The sequence below is a fragment of the Ptychodera flava genome, assembly GCF_041260155.1.
Source record: "Ptychodera flava strain L36383 chromosome 3 unlocalized genomic scaffold, AS_Pfla_20210202 Scaffold_26__1_contigs__length_13983176_pilon, whole genome shotgun sequence".
NCBI classification, from domain to species: domain Eukaryota; kingdom Metazoa; phylum Hemichordata; class Enteropneusta; family Ptychoderidae; genus Ptychodera; species Ptychodera flava.
This window is the reverse complement of record NW_027248280.1, coordinates 7982732-8003639: the sequence shown is the minus strand read 5'-3', so window position 1 is coordinate 8003639 and position 20908 is coordinate 7982732. Positions and strand designations below refer to the sequence as shown.

At 38.0% G+C, this 20908-nt stretch overlaps 1 protein-coding gene across 1 annotated transcript; it reads right to left on the bottom strand.

The window, feature by feature from the left end:
• Positions 1-1655: 1655 nt before the first annotated feature.
• On the bottom strand, positions 1656-17975 carry LOC139126013 (C-type mannose receptor 2-like). The gene is made up of 9 exons (XM_070692083.1): positions 17857-17975; positions 12526-12829; positions 11967-12116; positions 10245-10327; positions 6764-6908; positions 6110-6259; positions 5415-5503; positions 4011-4152; positions 1656-3167 (listed from the first exon to the last, which is right to left on the bottom strand). The coding sequence occupies exons 2-9, from the start codon at positions 12818-12820 to the stop codon at positions 3163-3165; spliced, it is 1059 nt and encodes a 352-aa protein (XP_070548184.1). The 5' UTR covers positions 12821-12829; positions 17857-17975; the 3' UTR covers positions 1656-3162.
• Positions 17976-20908: the final 2933 nt, after the last annotated feature.

Below are 20908 nucleotides of genomic sequence, written 5' to 3'. Positions count from 1 at the left end.
AAAAAAATCAATACCCTTTCTTTTGCCAACACAGATGCAACTTATTCCCTTAGTTTCCTTGAAAATATTGTGCATGGCTGTCAAAAATTTAAGTCGACAAAATTACAAAATTGCTATCTCCTCCGCAGAGAAAGGGTTATTCTTCTCATTATTCACAGTGCGAAATCAGAAAATTATGATTATCAAAACCTTGTTGCCAGAATTTTGATATACGGATCGAGCTGTTCTGTGTACAGAAGAAATTTGCTTCGGTTCACTGAGTGATCTCCGTGTGTACGGATCATGGAGAATTGTGGGTAGCCTCACTTACCGGGCCCTGCCCGGCAGTGCCCCTTGTGTTCCCCTCGTTACATGGGCTAGCCGGCATGTGAGCGTTTTTTTCTGCTTGTCTGTGATTTAATATAGTGAATAAGCGTATCAAAATTAGACTACAATATATTGAAATTGGACCACATATATATCTTATATGGATATGCTAGGCCTTATTAGATAAAAAAATTAAAACTGTTTATAACCGCCGGCTACGTACAAAGCTGGGATCGAGATTCGGGCCGGGTTACGGGCGGAGCGAATCCTTGACCCCGGGAACGCTAGCTCTTACAAATAGGCGAAGTAGATCATTTTTGTTTTAGTTTTATGTAAGATCGGCCGTAATATTCTGCACCTGTGAATGCCTGACCCTTGTCTGACGTATTCGACGTTCGCCGAGCGTATTCGCCAGAATTTTTCATACGTTAGCATACGCTGTCTAAATCGTCAATGTGTGACAGGGCCATTTGGGCCTAAATTCGTAACAAGATGGAATTTGGACAGATTTTTCCATGTCTTCCTGTGATTTCCGCATGGAAATATGGTTGGTCTAAAAATGCCACGAATTTACTGTGCTGAAGGAATTGATATAAACAAGAGAATTCTTTGACTGGTGAACAATTTGCAAAAAAAATGATGAAATGTTATTCATCTCCACATTTATATCGAAGAGATCTCAGACTCTTTCATGTACCGGTGTTTTATTTTGGTTGTCTGTTTTAACTTTTAATGCTTTGTTACTCAATCTAAATTTAGCACAGGAAACCCTATTTTATCAACTCATATTATTTCAAAGGATGAAGAGAAAATTGCTGATGCATGTTTGAACGTCTTACAACCGGAAAACTAGTCTGGTGACCTATGTCTCTTCTCTGCTTATTCTTCCCAAGCACTGCTTCTTCTTTCAATAACGAAGATTAAAAATAATTGAAGCTGTGAGAAATATTGGCGGGGCCAAGCCGTTGTTAATAATTCGCTGCCCGGATTCACTCGGAAGAAGGACGGCTGATAGATAAAACAGGAAAAAAGGGCCAAGAACATTTCAAATTATCGTACATGTTAGCTGGGGAAACGCAGCTTTCTGTTGGCGGGGTAGCGTGCGTCGCTATGCGGGTCATCAAAAGTCAACCCCGCCATATCCGTGGCGGCGTTGACGTTTTGATGCCCCGTATAGCAACGCACGCTACCCCGCCAACAGGTAGCGGCGTTTCCACAGCTACGTACATTTAGTTGTAGATGACACACCTGTGTACCCTTATGAGGTGGCTAGTTTTTGAATAACATCGATCGTGAAACATTCTCAGGAGGTACGTTGAGCGTAATATGACATTAAACTGGTCCAATAATCACTTTCATTCAAGGTAATATATTACCAGGTCCATGGGACATTTGAGATTTACAAATCTAAGTAGGGGCATCCTGAACCACTGATAGTTACAATGCAATGTTTACACTTAAGCATTACAATTAAATGTGTCAATGACGTATTATCATAAAAATAAAACTGCCATGTTTTCATAAAGATAACATACAATTCTTCAGCACTTGGTTAATCTGTGAAATACATCAGGATCAGCCATGGCACTGCAAAGTCGTATGCCAGGAGTTTATTTAATCAATAACGTACTCCCTCCCGATCCATAATGGATGATAGCAAACTTTGCACGACATATGAAACATTTTCTTGAGTCCATAATGGGCCGTGGGGGTACATTATCGCTATTAATTTTGTACTTTTGGCACTTTCAGTGAATTTATAGATATAGAAAACATCTGGGCCATAATACTGGAAAATTGAATATATTATCAGTGACAATGTGAAGGTCTGACGTCACAAAATCCACTGGTATTAACAAAGCTATAATATAATATCGGACAACAAGTGACGTGATTCTTAACACGATTGGAACTAATTTGGGATAATTGGATTTTCATATTTTTTTAATTTCTCAAAAGTGTTAGGTGCAAGATAGTTGAACGTTGCAATAATACAAATTACTCATAAAAACAAGTGTGTAATGTAAAAAGAAAAGCAGATGAGATAAGATTTGTAGTTTAAATCGGCATGACTTCACCATCCAATTATCGCAAATTAGTTCCAATCGTGTTATGTATTTATCAACAGGTTTCCTTTGCATGATTGATAAGAAATTTAACATAACTATCGACAAAGTATACGTATAATTAGTTGATAACTGCTCGCACAGGCAATTTTGTGATTGACTTTTCCTGAGTATTATCAAAATATGAAGCAATATAATCTGACTTGAAATAGATAATCTCAAATGTCGAAGGTTCGAAATAATAAATGCGTGGATATTCTTCGTAATTATTGCATGAGTAAATGAATACCTAGATATTCTTTGATATTCTGGCATTAGTAAATAAAATGACAAAATGAAAAGACAATTTAATCTAACTCAAAGAAGATTATCTCAAATGTTTAAAGGTATACTGTCACCTGTTCCAATTTTGCCACAGTTACCATGGAAAGAGAAAATCTAACGAATCACAGATTTTAAGCGGGTGGCCGCTTTTAAAAACAGCGCCCTCACACGGGCATTCTGAATACCAAGAAACGCCCCTTTGACCATATATGGGCATATTTAGATTACAGGTGACTGTATACCTTCAAGAAATGGTATAAATTGCTGGGTATCCTTTTTAATTTTTGCATTAGTAAATAAAATAATAAATTGAAATAATACGGAATTATTTATAATATATTATATATATATATATATATATATATATATCACTGATCGCGTGAGAGGATTTCCTCCATAAGCCAACCGGCCGCACACTTCATAGAACTCCATAGAAGTGGGAGCAATATTAGCGTTTTCTTCTGTTTTATTCTGGAAGAAATATAAGAAAATTGTTTTCAATATTTTGGTACATGCAGGATCCTTTAACTGTACCTTTATTAGCTGTGTGTTTAAACAATTCTTGATAACTTTGTTTTCAATTAAATGCGACCTTTGTAAAAATACCGAAGCGTGACCACGAAACAGTTTTTAAACAGTTGCGATGAACGCGTTGCTTAGATTTCAACAACAATTACTAAATGTCTTTCGCAAATATGGTCGCCCGAAATATACTCGGTAGCGCCCGAAATCAAAGACACCAAATCCATAAATCCATCAATAAGGATAGAAATATTGATTTGTAAAGCCTGTACGTATGGCTTAACACAATAATTCATTAGACGGAATGCATTCTGGCAAGTTCCGAGTAACATGCAAAAAAAATATGGCTACCGGGGATGAAAAACATTTTAAGTTTCAAGTTAACCCTTTGAGCGCTGCAATTTTTCCCACTAAAATTATAGTGTGCAACATTTTAACAATTTTATGAATTTTTCTGTGATTTTTTTGACACTTTTGGACCAAATGAACATCACATTTCATTGGCTTCAGATTTTTATCACAATTTCGGCGAAATTTAGAAAAAAGTTGACTGGTGTATATTTTGATGTAGGTGACAAAAATTGACTTTGGCGCTCAAAGGGTTAGAGTCACCTTCACTGAGAAAAATCGTTGATGATTGCAAACAAGTCGATATAAGCTGTAAGCGAGTGCACAAACGAATTTTTAAAGTTTTCTGTAAGATTTACAAGGTTTTCTGTTTTACCGGTAAGTCACATTTGCCATAAAGAGTGACATAAATGAACAGAAAAACGACTGTAACCAATAGCTTACCGACAAATTTCTCGCAAATGATTTGATAACTCTCAGAACATCCAGCGACTTCCCAGAAGCCAGCTGTTCCCTGGAACAAGGCGCAGTCTCCTCCACTGTTGGTATCATTCGGTTGCCCTGGACTCCAATTCGAATAGGTTAGCTGCAATTGAAACGTGAATAAGTTTGTGTCTGGTATTTCGAAGCCAAAATATAGGCCCGTAGCATTTATTTTACATTTATGAATAGCATCCGACACTTTAATCGCTTCATGGTGCACTGCATCATACATTCCTCAGCTTTCCGGCTATGTGAATGCTCCCCACTATATTCTAAAATGTGCAGGCAGTATTAAAAGGTTGTACAGTGTGTTTGGTTTGATCCCAAAGTCTCTGTTATGAACGTTTTATCGGCCGCATACACCGGCCTGTTTCTTATTTTATTTCGTTCCAAGAACGTTTGGACGCAAGGGTTAAAATGCATACACATTTTAACTTATTTGCATGACGAAACATGAGTAATATTTGTCTACAGGGATTCTCCGTAGGACAACTTGTACCTCTGACTTTGTTAGTGTCAGTGTTTCACTTATCTGACACTGAAGTGCTGCTTTTCATTTTTTTTCAGTGTCTCGTATGCTACAATCCACCACGATAATATTCGAAATGAATTGTTGAGTCGTGACCAGTCTACCAAAATTCACAATGGGCATAGTTTGTAACTTTCGCTTAATATTAAAGATAATCAAACAGAGTAACGTTTGACTCTGGCCACGTTTCCATATGTATCATGATTGATTCCTAGGTCGTCGAGCTTAGTTCAAACGAATATTAAAATTTAACCTCTTCCCGAGGGATTTTGATCACATTGATTTACAATAATGGTCGTACTCGAATGGTCGTTCTCTGGGAAAAGCCTTTCGATAATTAGCGTTTGCTGGACTTTTGCAAATTTAAATAAGGAACGATTGAAGAATGTATCCTTACTATTTCTATTCAAAAAGCTACTGTCACTTGTTGTAGAGCCCCGCGCCATGTTTCAATAAATTCTTAGTAGTTGTTTTCTCAAATCATTTAAGTCTCTGAGTTACAGAAATACGATCACTTTAAACATAAGTGTCAACGTGTGATGAGATTAAATGCTAGCTCCAAATGCGTTCCCTAAATTGATAAAATTGTATATGTTATTTTATTTTCATAAGACTCATTAATCTAAATTCAAGAAGCATTATTTGTCAATACATATAATATTGGATTATTCCCTGTACCAAAATGCTACCGTCACACTCTAGAGAGAAAATACACATGAACTTTAAGTAATATCTTTTTGTTTCACGTGACATTACATTTATCTTTTGTGGATTATTTTTCATATCATTGTAAAAGAAATCCGTCATTAAGAAAAAACAAATATATGTATTGTTACCATCGAACCGTCAGTCCATCTCCACTCTCCTTCAGCTGCAGCGTCATTCAAACCAATCCAAAAAGGACCACCGCGATTACGTGTCAGTTCTAGCGATACAATTGAAAACCATGACTGACTTACGTGATTTTTCAACATGTTGTCTTGAGTTGACCATGTTGGAGAGTGCATTTAACATATCGTTTAAAGTATTTACAATGCTGTCAAAGGACGTTACAATGTTGTCCTAGTAATTTACAATGTTATCCTCGGCATTAAGCGTGTAGTTCTGGGCATTTTAAATGTTATCATTGCCGTTTAGCATGTTGTCCTAGGTGTTAAAAACGTCGTGTTAGGCATTTAGTACAGTGTCTAGAGTATTCAGCATGATGTTCTTGACAGTGAGACGAAAGAAGTGGAAATATTAGTATATTTTAGTAACGAGAATAAATGACGTTTGTTGTACAGTGTAAAACCCCGGTTATAGCTAATGCGTTGGTTTCTACTCGCTCAGGTGAATCACTGCCAAAGAGTACAATTTCCCGGGGCAAAGGGCGACGGAAAGACTGCGTAAAGGTCGTGTCACAGATCTTCAAGGAAACAAACGTAAGTTGTTAGAATCATAATAGGTCAAAAGTTGTGTTGTTAAGTTTAAGGACGCACTCCTATATAGAAACAAAATGTATATCTGATAAGCCATGATCTTTGGTACTTACCGACAAGGAACGCATTAACATCTTCAGAATGTACTGTAACAAGTTGTCTTCCAGACTGTTCACACGCGGTGTATGCTTCGTTCCAGGTGAAGTATTCAGAACTTACGTCGTAACATTTATGCTCGACGTTGTGCCAACCTATACCGCATCCTAAGTAGTGCAAGCGTCGAAATTTGAAACCAATATGGTTGACTGTAAAGTTGTCTTATATATGTTGTCTAAACAAACTATATTGATGGATTTAACAGAAACCAAAGCACGAACACTGAAAACTGACGAGCGTTTATTTAATGAGTACTCTTTAATCTCTCATCTTTGCAACCGAAGGCACCATCTACTCCAACCTGTTGAAAGTATTGGACATCATAATACTTATCTTTTAAAGCAAAGAATATTTTATAATTGCATTTCATATTATCTTTGTCAGAGAATTTTAATCACTGAGCTTTATTCAAATGCGGATGATTAACTACAACTTCCCATTCCATTGCTTTATACCTCAAGACTGTCATCAAAACGTAAATAATATGTAGTTCTAATTGGTTCTCCGTTGATTTCTCCATTGCCAGATAAGGAAAAAAGGCATCGGCTGCACTGCTATCCGAAAGACAGTAATGATTAAGTTAACAAAATTGAATTTAGTGGTCATCATACCAGTGTTGTATTCGCATATACAACCTATACGGTGTGTACATCTGCGATCATTCCATACACCATCAGGAATTCCCACTATTTCTGCACAATGTTCGCCATTGTATAGGTTATTTGGTTCTCCGGGAGCCCAGTTTGAATAGCTTGCCTGCGAATGAAAAAGGCAACATATGTAAATTTCAATGTTAAGTTTCCCCGGCGTCATTGCATCTGGGAAGTTCTGCCTACTTCGATGAAAAAGCTGGGATAGTTAACATGTGAGTCGATCGTTTAATTCACACAAATTGCGTCACAGTACTCATATTCAATGACTTCAAATTGTATGATCTGAATCCCTACTTTCAATAATTGTGTTTAAGTACTAATACTAATATATGATTCGGATAAAATCTTTGGTGAAGATATTGATATAAATATCACACGGTTTCATTGTATGAATGTGCAGTGTTTGTTATAAACAAATGTGACCAAATTTCGTATTTGGTTATTTGTATGCGTCGAACGGCTACAATACAAACCGAATATAATCTTTTAAAGCATACTTTAACATAATCCAGAATAAAAAGTCGGGGTTATTAGTCCCCATGGACACCGTCCGGAGGGATTGATAGGTTTGGTCATGTCCGTACGTGCGTGCGTCCGTCCGTCCATTCACGCCGATATCTCAAAGATGCCTGGAGCAATTTCGTTCAAAATTGGTACAAGGATTATTAAATATGCCATACATATCCACATCGATTGGTTTTACGATCCGATCCAATATGGTCGTCTGGCGGCCATTTTGTTTCCTGTATTTGATGTCGGTGTGTATATTCATGCAAATTTCTCAGTAATGCTAGGAGCGATTCCATTCAAATTTGGTACATAGATTACTCTATATCTTATACATATGCACATCGATTTTTGTTTAATCCGGTCTAAAATGGCTGCGGGTGGCCATTTTGTTTCCTATATTTGACGACTGTCGTTCGTTCACGTAAATTTCTCAGCGATGCCGGGCGCGATTGCATTGAAAGCTAGTACATATATTAATCCCTATCACATATATATGCATGTCAATTGTTGTAATGATTTGATCAAAAATGGCTGTTTGACGGCCGTTTTCTTTCCTGTATTTGGTATCCATCCACGGGCTCCCGGGTATGATCCACAGGCGTTCCAGGATGAAATTAATATTAATGCTGTGTCCATTCATAAGGGCTCATGAATGCAGATATTTGAGATATGCCTGTGCCAATTCTTTTTTGTCTCCACGGACACTGTCTGGGGGACTTATAGATTTGTCCGTCCGTCCGTCCGTTCACACAGATATCTCAGAGATGCCTGGAGTGATTTCATTCAAACTTGGTACAAGGATTACTTCATATGTCATACATATGCACGTCGATTTGTTTTGTGATACGATCCAATATGGCCGCCGTGCGGCCATTTTGTTATGATTTTTTCATGTACTGAGCCATAACTCAGGGACATCTCAACCGATTTTATTCAAAGTTGGTACAAGGACATTGATCTATATCATACATATGCATGTCAATTTGTTTCACGATATGATCCAATATGGCCGCATGGCGGCCATTTTGTTACAATTTTTCATGTCCTTAGCCATAATTCAGGCATGTCTCAACCGATTTTATTCAAAGTTGGTACAAGGACATTGACCTATGTCATGCATATCCACATTAATTGCTTTGTCATAGGATCCAATATGGTCTCTATGCCGCAATTTGTTTTAGATTGTTTCATGTACAGAGCCATGCACATCTCAACCGATTATATTCAAAGTTGGTACAAGGATATTGACCTATATCATACATATGCACGTCAATTTGTTTCACGATATGATCCAATATGGCCGTATGGCGGCCATTTTGTTACAATTTTTTCATGTCCTTAGCCATAACTCAGACATGTATCATCGGATTTTATTCAAAGTTGGTACAAGGACATTGACCTATGTCATAAATATGCTTGTCAATTGGTTTCACAATCCAATGCAATATGGCTGCCTTGTGGCCATTTTGTTATGATTTTGTCATGTCCTGAGCCATAATTTGGATATGTATAAACTGATTTTTTTCAAAGTTGGTACAAGGACATTGACCTATCATGTCATAAATATGCATGTCTATTGGTTTCACAGTCCAATGCAATATAATGGCTGCCTGGTGGCCATTTTGTTACGATTTTTTCATGTACAGAGCTATAACTCAGACATATTTCCACCAGTATCATTCAAAGTTGGCACAAGGACATTGGCCTATGTCATACATATGCACATCAATTTGTGTAACGGCATGTAGCAGTATCATGTCAATTATTGAATTTTCGTAATTAGTCTGATATGTCAAGAAATACTGCATCAAATTTCATGAAACTTGGTAGAGATGTTAAGCTCACATTGCTTTAACAGTGAAAAAGACATTTATCAGTGTCAAGTTAATTAATTTTTAATTGCATATGTAATGAACTTTCCTAATTAGAGTGATATATCCACAAATACTGCGGTAACCCTTTTCCTGCCAAGTCCATATTTCACCATCTGGTCAAGATGATTAAAAATAATGAAACACAACATATTCCATACATTGAGCAATTGAAGGCTGTTGAAAACACAAATACTGTAAACTTGATTTGTTTTACTAAAAACGCTACAACAGACCAAGCCAAGTGGGTGAAAATACATCATGCTTTGGCTCAATACTGCTTTTTACTGACTTGGCTAATGGGGAAGTGATGCTGTCTGGCAGGAAAAGGGTTAAGGTTGATGAAACTTGGTACAGATTTTGATCTCATAGTGTTGTAAATACAAATCAATGACACTTAGTGGTATCATTTATAGATATAAATTAATTGCTAGTTTGCATTTACATAATGGATTTTTTTATGGTGAATGTCCAAAGTACTGCATCAAACTTTATGAAATATGGTACCGGTGATAATCTGTCAGTGTTAGGATAGGATGCAAAAATGTTTGGCAGCATCCTGTCGATTAAGTACTAATTGATTCATTTTAATGACCTTTTGTAATTAGTATGGCGGCTTACATTGGTTTTTTGTTTTCACCACCATGGAACTCATTTTTGGCCATTAAGCCCCATCTGTATCGCAGTATTTTTAATCACAGACCTAATTAATGAAGAGGACTCTTTCCTCTCAGAGGACTTGTAATTAAAGTAAAAGTGGGGACTGTGTCATTGTCAATGACTTGTCTTACATACATTAGGATACGACAAGCAATTTATCTAATTTTTTCCCGATATCTGAATTCAAACTAGCCGTAATACGCGGCAGTAGGTCTTTAAGAACAAGTAAATTTTCGATCGAGTCACAGAAAAAAGGTGAAAATTTTATCTATTCTCTTGGCCAGGTTTCCAAGATTTGTCCACACATGACCAAATTTAAAAGAAATTGAAAAGGGGATTCCTAGATGCTTTCTACCTTGAGAAAAGTTCGAAAAATTCTATTAGCCAATGAAACTTACTGATCTACCGTTTATCCATTGCCACTGATCTTCTAATCTCATATCGTGCAAGCCCATCCAACAAGCTCTGTTTTCGATAAGGGCTGACGATATAACATGTGTAATGATTAGTAAATGTCGATGTTGTGCATATGGTAATACGATACTATAATAATATAACCTGAGAGAAGTCAGGGTGCTTGTACAGATGGATGGTAGATAGATAGATAGATAGATAGATAGATAGATAGATAGATAGATAGATAGATAGATAGATAGATAGATAGATAGATAGATAGATGTCCTAGGTTTCTGGAACAAATGCTTAAAGCGATGAATTATTGAAGCATATCTCGAACTTGAAAATATTATTCAGGTTGTGTGTGTGTGATTTTATGCTATATTGACACTATGTTCCCAGCGCTCTCGGCAGCCCCATTTGCCTGGAGCGTAGTGCACAGTGGGGTTTTGACCATATTTTCCTTCATATTCAAGTTTTGTTAGGTCATGCTAATATTTCTCACGGTCTGTCACGGTGTCACCATGACGGGTCGTGGGAGGAGGAGACTGTCGAGTTCCACAGGTTCAAAGGCGATCTGCGGTTAAGCGTACGGACTACCACGAATGCCAATACGTTTTCTCCCGGCCCCCATTTTTTGTTACGGTCTTATACGTACTGTCATGTTCCCTTGCGATCATCCCGTTTTATTGCGTCCTACCAGGTTTCCCATCCGTACCGTGACTGCCGCGGTAAATTTTTTGACAGTTTAAAAATCTGCCACGGCAGCAACGGCAATCACGGCAGTCACGCTTGCCCATTCCGTCCCCTTCATGTTGTCTCCACGGAAGCCTACGGGGCTGCCGTGGTCGCCGGAAACATAGCGTAAATATAGCATTAATAGTCGCGCCAGCGGCTTACTGACTACGCATGCGCTTATTCATAATATACTATGCGAGTAACCGGAAGTGTACCCTTCTTTCGTGGGCGCCGCCATGTTTTTTTTTTGAGTACTCGTAAATAAACAAATACGAAACAAATTATTATTATATAACATGCCATTTATAAAATATACCTCTTTTATTAGCCAGTAAATGTTATTATGCACCTTGTCGCTGATACAGAATATCGTTAATATAGATAAAGGGAGAAAACAGTCGTGCATATGAACGGTGGCATACGCAAAGAATGCTGGGATTGAATTTTAGAAAAGCGCCCCCAGTGTCAATAATTAAATTCAAAAATTGCCAGTTTTTAGACGGAACGCTATAGTTTTCAGCTTGCAAGTGGAAGTTGGGCAGTGCGGTTACCATTGCAATGATAATGATTGCATGATACTTCCCTTGTTTAACGCAATAGGCTTTATCAATGTAAAACTTGCCAATTTTTGTCCAAAATTTTTACACGTTACAGAAAATCTATAGGCCTATACCTGCAGTGCTGCATGCTGCAGGGTTTGACGTCCGCGCGTGTACGTACGTGAACTGCTTTCATCAGAGGGAAACTGGGCATAGTTGTCATACTAGTATATACGTTTATGAAGTAACAATTAATTGCATTTTATCATGAATCAATACAAATAACATTGCCAATCTTAACCCCTGGCGCGACACCAAGGGCTGAGCCCTATATAATATTATTTTAATATGTATGCGTAGGCACCAATACTCAGTCTATTGAATTGGTAGTAATATGAGAAGATACGTGGACACAACACGTATTTCTGTCGCAAATTTTAAGCTCACCTTTTAGGAAAGTGTCCACGTCTTCACTATCCACTATCGCAAGTCTACCTCCAGCGTTGTAGCAAAGTTCGTATGCTTCATGCCAAGTGTTTGCGTCTGAGTTCACCAGGTAGCAACGGTCATTGAAGGAGCGCCAACCTGACAGACAAGCTGAACAGGAATCAGACTGATCAGTATTCTGACAGAAGGTTGAAGTTGTTGCCTTGTCAGTTGTAGTTTGACAACACGCTTTCATTGAGACATTAAAATTTATGTGCCATATTTTTTTTCAAAATCTAAAATTTAAGAGTTTTAAAAAGAGCAGAATTCAGTCCTCGTGACTTACCCTATGATCGGTCAAATCCATAAGCTGGGCTATTGAGCAGGATTAACTCCATACAGATTATTATGTTTTCTTTGTTCTCTCTCTCCCTCTCTTTCTTTCCTTTTTCTGTTTTCCTTGTGTATTTATTCACTTATTTATTTACTTTGATCATTAATTAACTATTTTTGTTTATTTATTTATCTTGTTTTTTTGTTTCCGTTTCAAAATTTCACTATTACCAATCGACAATGTTACCTTTAGTCATATTTCTGTCCACTGTCTGTCTCTGCAGCTCAGAAATCTGTATCATCAACTCCTCCAGTCGTTCCTCGAGGGTCTCGAGTCGTTCTAGTTGGTTAACCAACTCACCAAGGGTGGGACATTCAGCGTTTTTGTTGCGTGGAAACCATAAACGGTACGAACAGACGTCTTGTTGAAAACATTGGCTTTCCGAATTCGAACACGCACGGTTCCATGTGGGTTGCGCTTCGATTACGACTGTTATGCCGTAAAACAAAATCAGAGCGACTCCGACGTCAATTTTCCGCATTTCTGTTTGCTGTTGGAAAACATATTTCTTGTCAGGAACATGACTAGTGAGCCTGTCAAAATTCGAAACCTTCAAACGTTTTGTTCTTTTCAATTTTTTGTCATTTTGCTATCAAATTAGCATAGATAGAAGCACACCCGGTGGAGTAGAAAGATGTCGCAAGGCAATGGGAAACTGCCCATTAGCCAGCGCGGTGCTGCGTCTGTGTTCGTTCTATCTGCATGCACCAAAGAAAGTTGCTCAACAGTCGTTTCGCGCATAGACCTTAAAAAGAGGTCTATGTATTATTACATATGTACCACAGATAAGTAATCTGTTCGCTGCGAAATAAAGTTGGTATTTTCACAGACAGAGTTAATATAGTCCCTCTATATTTTGCATTTTCTAAAAACTGTGAAACATTTCTAAGTATTTAGCTTTTTATTGAGTTAATGATCACTGCTTCTAAATATTTTACAAATTGCTTACTATAAGTAACATATTTCACGTGCTTTGCCAACTGCAAAGCATTTTGAAAACAGGTCACGCGCCATTGGATTATTACAACAGTTTACTTTTCGGCCTCCCTTCAATTGAAATACGCAAACTGCAAACAATTCATAATTCGGCAGCTCGACTTGTTACCAAGAAGAGAAAAAGTGATCACATTACTCCCATTCTTCATGGATTTCATTGGCTCCCTGTTGAACAACGTATCCAATTTCAACTTCTTTGTATTAATGTTAAAGTTCTCTGTAATTATGTACCATCTTACCTTGATGAGCTCTTGATTAGACGTAGTACGAGTTGCGTTAAATTTCAATTGGGGAAATTAAGTTACATCAACCCATTGGTCGCACAGCTGACTATGGAGATAGGGCGTTTTCAACTTGTGCGCCTCGTTTGTGGAATTCTTTACCGTCTCACCCTTGTGCTTCCAGTCGTTTGATAATTTTAAAGTCAGGTTAAAAACTTACCTTTTCAAGTCATTTTATACATGTCATTGAGTTTATACCATTTTAAGTATTTTTACACATGAGTTTTATTTGTCGATCTATTTTAAACATTTCTTGGGTTTTACAAGCTGTTACTTTTATTTAATATTTTAAAATAACTGTTGTCATTTGTCACTCCATTTTAGTGCAAAGCGCATTGAGATATTATAAACCTGTAATGTGCTATATAAGAAAATAAAGTTTGATTAAACAACTTTAATATAGAAAAAACCATGATTAAAAACTATTTTATTGTAAATTATGCAAATTAGTTATTATTCGGTACTGATTTCTGTTCGTAAATATTGTCGCGCATGCTCCTGAACAACAAATATTGAAGCGGATTTTATATATGAAGGAAAGTAATTATTACGATTTTCACAGCTGTATTCATTTTGAACGTTTTGAATCAGAATTTTCTTATCCAAGTGAAATTAATATCTCGTCACAGGCGGACAAAAACAGCAACTACGATTGAAGCTGTACGGGCGAAAATTATTGTAAAGCCGTTGACATCAACAGGATTTTCTGCAGTCTTGACCGAAGACGTCAACGCTCTCGTCGTGTCGCAAAAATTAAAAAAAACGTTATGAAAACGCGTCGCGAAGTTGCTGTTTTCAACGACTGGCGTCGGACAGTGACGACGGAAACTCGTAGTCTAGACAATATTCCACCAGTCGAGCTCGACCATCTACTCGCAAGATTTTACGTCAGCGTCAGGAAACATAGCGGCGAAGAGTATGAGCTAGATTGGGTATCCAGTTACCATAAATCAATCGCCAACGAAGATCAACAACAGCAAATGAGTAGCATATTGAGTGGGGTTGATAACAAATTCGACCCGCGACCAAACACATCGACTAGCCTACTTGGGTACCAGTGTCGGCCATGGCACAGTCAACTTTTATATTCCAATGTCTGTGGCCATGGCCACAGACGAATAGAAAGACAGACTAGCAACAGGTATTGCTGAAGGTGTGAAGCGCTTACGTAAGCCTTTCGTGTTCGCCTCGCCTCAGGTAGCTCTCGCCTCTCTTTTTCGAAGAGTGCCGACCATGCATCCTTCGGTAATTTCCGGATTTTCGCCAATTTTTAAGCGAAAGTATGTTCGGCAAAGTTTGTGTTGTTGTTGTCGTGTGGTGCTGAGCGGAATTGGCGTGCCGGCGAAAACGGGAAAGTTTTGAGCTTCGGAACAGTAAGTAAGTTTTACCATTTTAAAAATTCCTCTCACATTTTTATGAATATATAATAAGTGCGTTTGAACCAAATTTGAAAGTCTGTTATCGATACTGTCTGGTTTTACTCTATGTTTAATCGTCTTTAAAAGTTGGTCATGGAAGAACGTGTTTATGAAACTGCTGGCCTGTTATGTTTTGATTGGCGTGAAGCAGTGTTTCTGCCCCGGGAGCTTACAAAGTAAGTATGGTTGCTACGCGACTGGCAGCACGATGCCATCTCGTCGGTTCTTTTCGCATAATCTCGTGGATTTATCAACCACATACAAAGTCTTCAAAAAATCTAACACCTGTGAAGCTCATTTTAATATTAAAAGGCCATAGTCTACCCAGACGACCATGAGAAACAAAAGGCATGCCGCGTTGCTGGTCTGTCTTTCTATTTGTTTGTGCCATGGCCAGCAACGCGATCAACAGATCGGCTCCCGAAAACAATATGGCGGGCAGTACTTGGCGATCTTTGCGATGATATAGCCAGCAAGTTCAAAATAATTTACCTGGGCTATTCTCCAATACTCAAATCACCGGGAGAGTCTTCAACTTCACATTCAGCATCGCGGCCGCAGGAAACAACACTGAACATTATCTTTCTTCGCCACATGTCTATGCAACACTGTCTTCAAAGTGCCGCAGACCAGCTGTACTCAGTTGTCGGACTTTGATTCTAATCAGTCGAAGACTCAATTTCGAGCACAATTTTGAAGTTTCGGTCATTCGGATTTTTATTACAGTTGATCTTGTTATTCTAAATGCCAATTTTGCTCACAGGTATTAAAAATATTTCAGATTTCTGTCCTGAAACTGCTAGTATGTGTGTGTTCTTGTAGTCTAGATGGAAATACAGTGTCTGAGTGAACTCTACATAAAGTATTTGCATGTGAAAGTTTCCCTTAACCAATCAGTGAGCTCATAGCTGATGAAAAGGTCATTTACATCATATCTATGCGAACTATATAGAATCTATATGCGATCAGGCCGTGTTAAGATTAGTTGTTTCTCTCGACGGCAATCGACAAAATTGGGAAACATGCAATAATAACAGAACCCAAGGCCTGGGAGGGCGCTCTGTGCCATTCCGAAGGTATTTCCCAGGGGATAAGGTGTATTCTGCCGCCACCTTCAGACAGCAGTGAAGCGAGGAAAATGTGAAAGTAATGAAAAGGTGTTATTCGAGTAAACTAGGCGCCAAGTTTATTGTCCGAGATTATGTTTTTGTTACCAATGTAAGCATACTTCCTGACTGATAAGTTACATGTTCGGCAAATTGTATGAGTACTAGTCGGGCTGAAGGAATTAAATCCCAGTATCTTTGCTTTTTTGCGAACATATACATCAGACCAGACAGATAATTGACTGAAAGGAATGGCAATGACAAATGTGTTGGCAGCATTTATGTCTGTTTAAAAACATACTTTGTACGTATTTTAAGAAGCAGACATGCTATGTAGGTTCAACTTTGTAACATAAACGATAATGAGAAAATTCTACATTTAAATACTTTCACAAAAACATTAAAAATGAGATGTAATATTCAGTTATTCGGTATAAAGAAGGGTATACAGTTGGCCAACATCTTGACATTACGCAAATTAGCCATATCATACAAACTACCACATGGTCAAGTATACTTTCTAAATTGTTTTAGCCAATCTCGGCAAGAAAACAAAAGCGAATGTTGAGTTATTCATTTCAACTAAGGATATTCAGCTGGCCGCAAGCTTAGAAATATGCAAATTAGCATATCATACAAAGTATTATAAATGCAAATAAGGATATCACACAAACTATCAAATGGTGAGGTATACTTTCTAGAAATCTTGGCAAAAGAAGCGAATGTTGAGTTATTCATTAAGAATAGGGGTATGCAGCTAGCTGCCATCTTGCAATAATGCAAATTAGCATATCATACAAACTATTTTAATTGCAAATTAGGATATCACACAAATTATTGAATAGCACGGTATACTTTATTAAGTTTGTCTTTAGCAAAATCATTGCAAAATATAAAAGCGAATATTGAGTTATCCATTATAAATACATCTGGCCACCATCTTTGAATTATGCAAATTAGCATATCAATCAAAATATTAAATAGTAACATATATTTCCTACACTGTCTTTAGCAAAAATCATGGTAAAATAACAAAAAAGCCACATTGAAAATACATAGACTATTTGAATCCCCACTCTGAGGCGCACTGTGTTATGAAGCCGGCCATTTTGTTTATGCTAATGAACTTAAATTGCAAAATGTTGACAGAGTGCCAGGAACAATATCTGTTGTTATGGTTGGCTTGACAATAAATATCCACCAAAAAAAACTTAAAGAGACAAAACTAGAATAACCCCATCGGCTGCCGGACAATATCATATGATTTTGTATACGATCCATTCAGTCAGGCCTCATAGCCGTCGTCATAGCTACCATGATATTCCTTATGTTTGTCACTTGTTCATTCAAGCATTTATGAGCGAATTAGAGGTAAGAGAGTTAGGTGAACAACGTCATTTATTCTTAGATTTGAGCTCTAAATGGTCCTATTAAAATTGGGTAAACCTAATTGAGAATCAATAATCAAAGAATCAAGAACAATCTTAAGAAACACACCAAAACAGTAGGCGATTCATATTCGAGAAAAACCCATTCAAAACACTATAAGTGAATCCAACAGTTTAACAATCTTGTTAGTAATGGCGCCTGTTGTATACGCCGCTCCCATTTGTGGTGTAATGGAGGTAGAGCAATGTACTTTTGAGCTTGATAATTATGTTCCTATTAAAACGAGTATTTGCTAAATGGTAAAAAGTTCTGAAAGTCGTCACTTACAAATGTTTCCAAATGACGCAGTCACAACAAGAAGAAACCAGTCTTTCAGTGGAACAGTTAACAGTTCGTGTACACACTGCAGTGGGTGACGATCACAGAAGTCATGACCTTTGTAGGCTGACCAATCATGAAAGGGCACAGAAAAAAACCAAGACAGTCTAACAGGATTTGCAGGACAAAACACCAGGACAATACGCTTCCAGTGCAACCCTTTCTCAGTGTACTCGGAAAGACGAAAAAGGACCTAATACTTTATCAGAAAAGAATACTAAAAAACTTACATCGCCTTATTTTCTTTAAAGTGCTGAAGAATAAATCCCGTGTATGTATGTGTGTGTGTGTGTGTGTGTGTGTGTAAATCAACGTGACTATTTGAATGAACTGATGTAATGTTTGAGTCTTCCTTACTTCCAATCCCGGCGAATATCTATCGGCAACGTTTCGGTACGACTAGCGTACCTTTGTCAAGCCGACATGACAGCAGCACAGCACAAATAACTGGTACGTGACCCTAATGACAATGAGTCCAATGGGAAAAAAATAGACAGGTATATGTGAACGAAAACAAGTATACAAAGGGCCGGGCAGTGAAGACGGGTAGTCTGGTATTGCAGTTGGTTCATAATCGTTAGATCCCGGGTACGTTGTTCCAGCTCTATTTATCCATAAACTCGAATAAACTTGTTAGTCTGTCTGTTGAGAATCAGGCAAAGGACGGTAGCAGTCAAAGTGTTTTCTTCCAAAGCATTGAGGTTACCTCCATGTTCAAAGTGTAACCAGGAATGGGGAAGTGCGGTCGGGTACAACTTACGGCGATCTGTCAAATTTGTTTGTGTTGATGTTCGAGCGGTGTCTGTTGAGACTTTTGTGAAAATGGTTTCTCGATATATTGAATGCTGCACGTCTCAAAAGAAAGCGCGCAGATAACTTTGGTTGATTTGCACGATAGCGTGATTATCTTTACTTATTTTCGTAGATCTGGTTGACCTAGGGGTCATATGTAGAGATCCGGGGTACTCGCTGTGAAGCTTGTTTCTGCTTATCTTTAAAAAAATCAATTCGGAATGGGAGTCTATACACGGGCGACCTGTTGATTGATATTTTTTGTCGAATACCAGAATTGTCGTAGGTAGCACGAATATTCAGCCAGTCGTTTATCACACCACTCCTGTTTACTACATATGCGCCGTATGTAATCGACCTGAAAACATGGCGCGGGTGGTAGCTTGTAAGCGGCAGGTATCGGTGCGATGCAGTGGGCTTACTGTAGAGATCGGTTTCGAGTTTATGGTGTAACAGGTGAAAGCATATGTGCGCATCAAGGAATGAAGTGGCGTGCTTGTTTACTTGCACCCTGAACTTTATTTTCAGGTGACGGCTGTTACGATGGTCAACGAACGTGTGTAGATCTGCTATGATAGCTGTTGATAGTGCTGCTACGTCATCGATGAAGCGGTCGGTAACTTCAGGGCAGTTAGGTGTAGTGTAATAATATTTCCACATCCACCAGCTCATATAAATGTTGGCATATATACAGCAAAGGGTGTTCCCATCGCGATGCCGGAGATTAGTCTATAATGCTGTAAGTTGAATCAGAAATAGTTGCTGTTTTATTACAAAGCAAGTCAATCAGAGGGTATTGATGATTTGAATGTCGGTTAAATCGGAACTGGTACGAAGTGACTCGTACCAGGGTGATGATACCTTCCTCCGAAGTCAATATTCTGTGTAGTGAAATCACGTCCACAGCTAAGCTGTTTATGAGATAGTGCTGCATTGATGTTAACTCGATATACATGTTGTATTAGACTGGCGATGTCCGTGATGAGTTTTGCCAAATATTGTTCACAACCAATGCCGATTTCAGATCAAGGCATAGAAATGATGCACGGGCGGGGGCTTGAACTTGACTTCATATTTGGCGTCCCAATGGTATCATTAAGTTTGGTACAGGAATTTCAGAGTTATGTCACTAATAACAAAAGTTCATTAGATATGCAAATGAGCAGATAATTGACATGACACTCACAGTATCAATGTTCTGAGATTGTCATCTGTGAAAAGTTTCATGAAATTTTGTGCAGTATTTCCTGATATATGTCTACACTGTCATTACCGTCTCCATAGGGAAACCATTGTACGAAACATGACATTGCATAACTTCATTAATATGCAAGCCACACTAACCAAAATCTAATCAGTTCTTGCAAGTAGTATATGGTTCCTGTGTACCAAATCTGACTTGAATCTGTTCAGGTGTTTTTCAGTTATCGTGTAAACAGACAGACAGACAGACAGACACACACACACACACACACACACACACACAATAACACATACACACTCACACGGACAGACAGACGTGTGAGCACTTGAGCTAAAAAAGTGTGATGCAATGAACAGCACAGCATTCTGCAGGTCATATGGACAATGTGTTCAATGCAAGCGAATTGTTAGGTGTTCTAACGTGTTTTGGTGAAAGAAAAATAGCCGGAAATCGACATTTAATGATTTAATACGATGAATAGTAAAAGGCTACCGTCATTGCAAAGATTAAGCGAACTTGACTAATGTTGTTTTCATTGACATTCAAATTTTCTCAGACATTTCGTTCGTACGGAAAATTTGTTTGTGAATAATTCCCATGAAAATAATATGCAGAAAATGTGCACTTGTTGGTTATGAAAAAGCATGTTTCTCGATATGTTGCGTGTTTCTGAGGGTTGTCTCCAACAAGCTATCTCTGTCTACGAATATACCGTTCATTGCAAGATAATGACCACTTTTTGTTCTCAGAAACTGTTTATTCAGGTACAAAAAACCACATGCCAACCATGTCCGTGAAAGCACCTCTTTAAAGATGCTGTGAAATACGTCAGGATCAGCCATGGCACTGCAAAGTCGTATGACAAGAGTTTATTTAATCAATAACGTACTCCCTCTCGGTCCGTAATGGACGATAGCAAACTTTGCACGTTATATGAAACATTTTCTTGAGTCCATAATGGACCGGGGGTACATTATCGCTATTATTTTATAGTTTTGGCAATTC

Excerpts from the sequence above, each read along its gene's own strand:
- LOC139126013 (XM_070692083.1), bottom strand. The coding sequence starts at position 12,820 with ATGCGGAAAATTGACGTCGGAGTCGCTCTGATTTTGTTTTACGGCATA. Across the intron at positions 12,117-12,525 it reads GGACAGAAATATGACTAAAG|CTTGTCTGTCAGGTTGGCGC; the intron begins GTAACATTGTCG and ends ATTCCTGTTCAG. Across the intron at positions 6,909-10,244 it reads AATGGATAAACGGTAGATCA|GCAAGCTATTCAAACTGGGC; the intron begins GTAAGTTTCATT and ends TTTCATTCGCAG.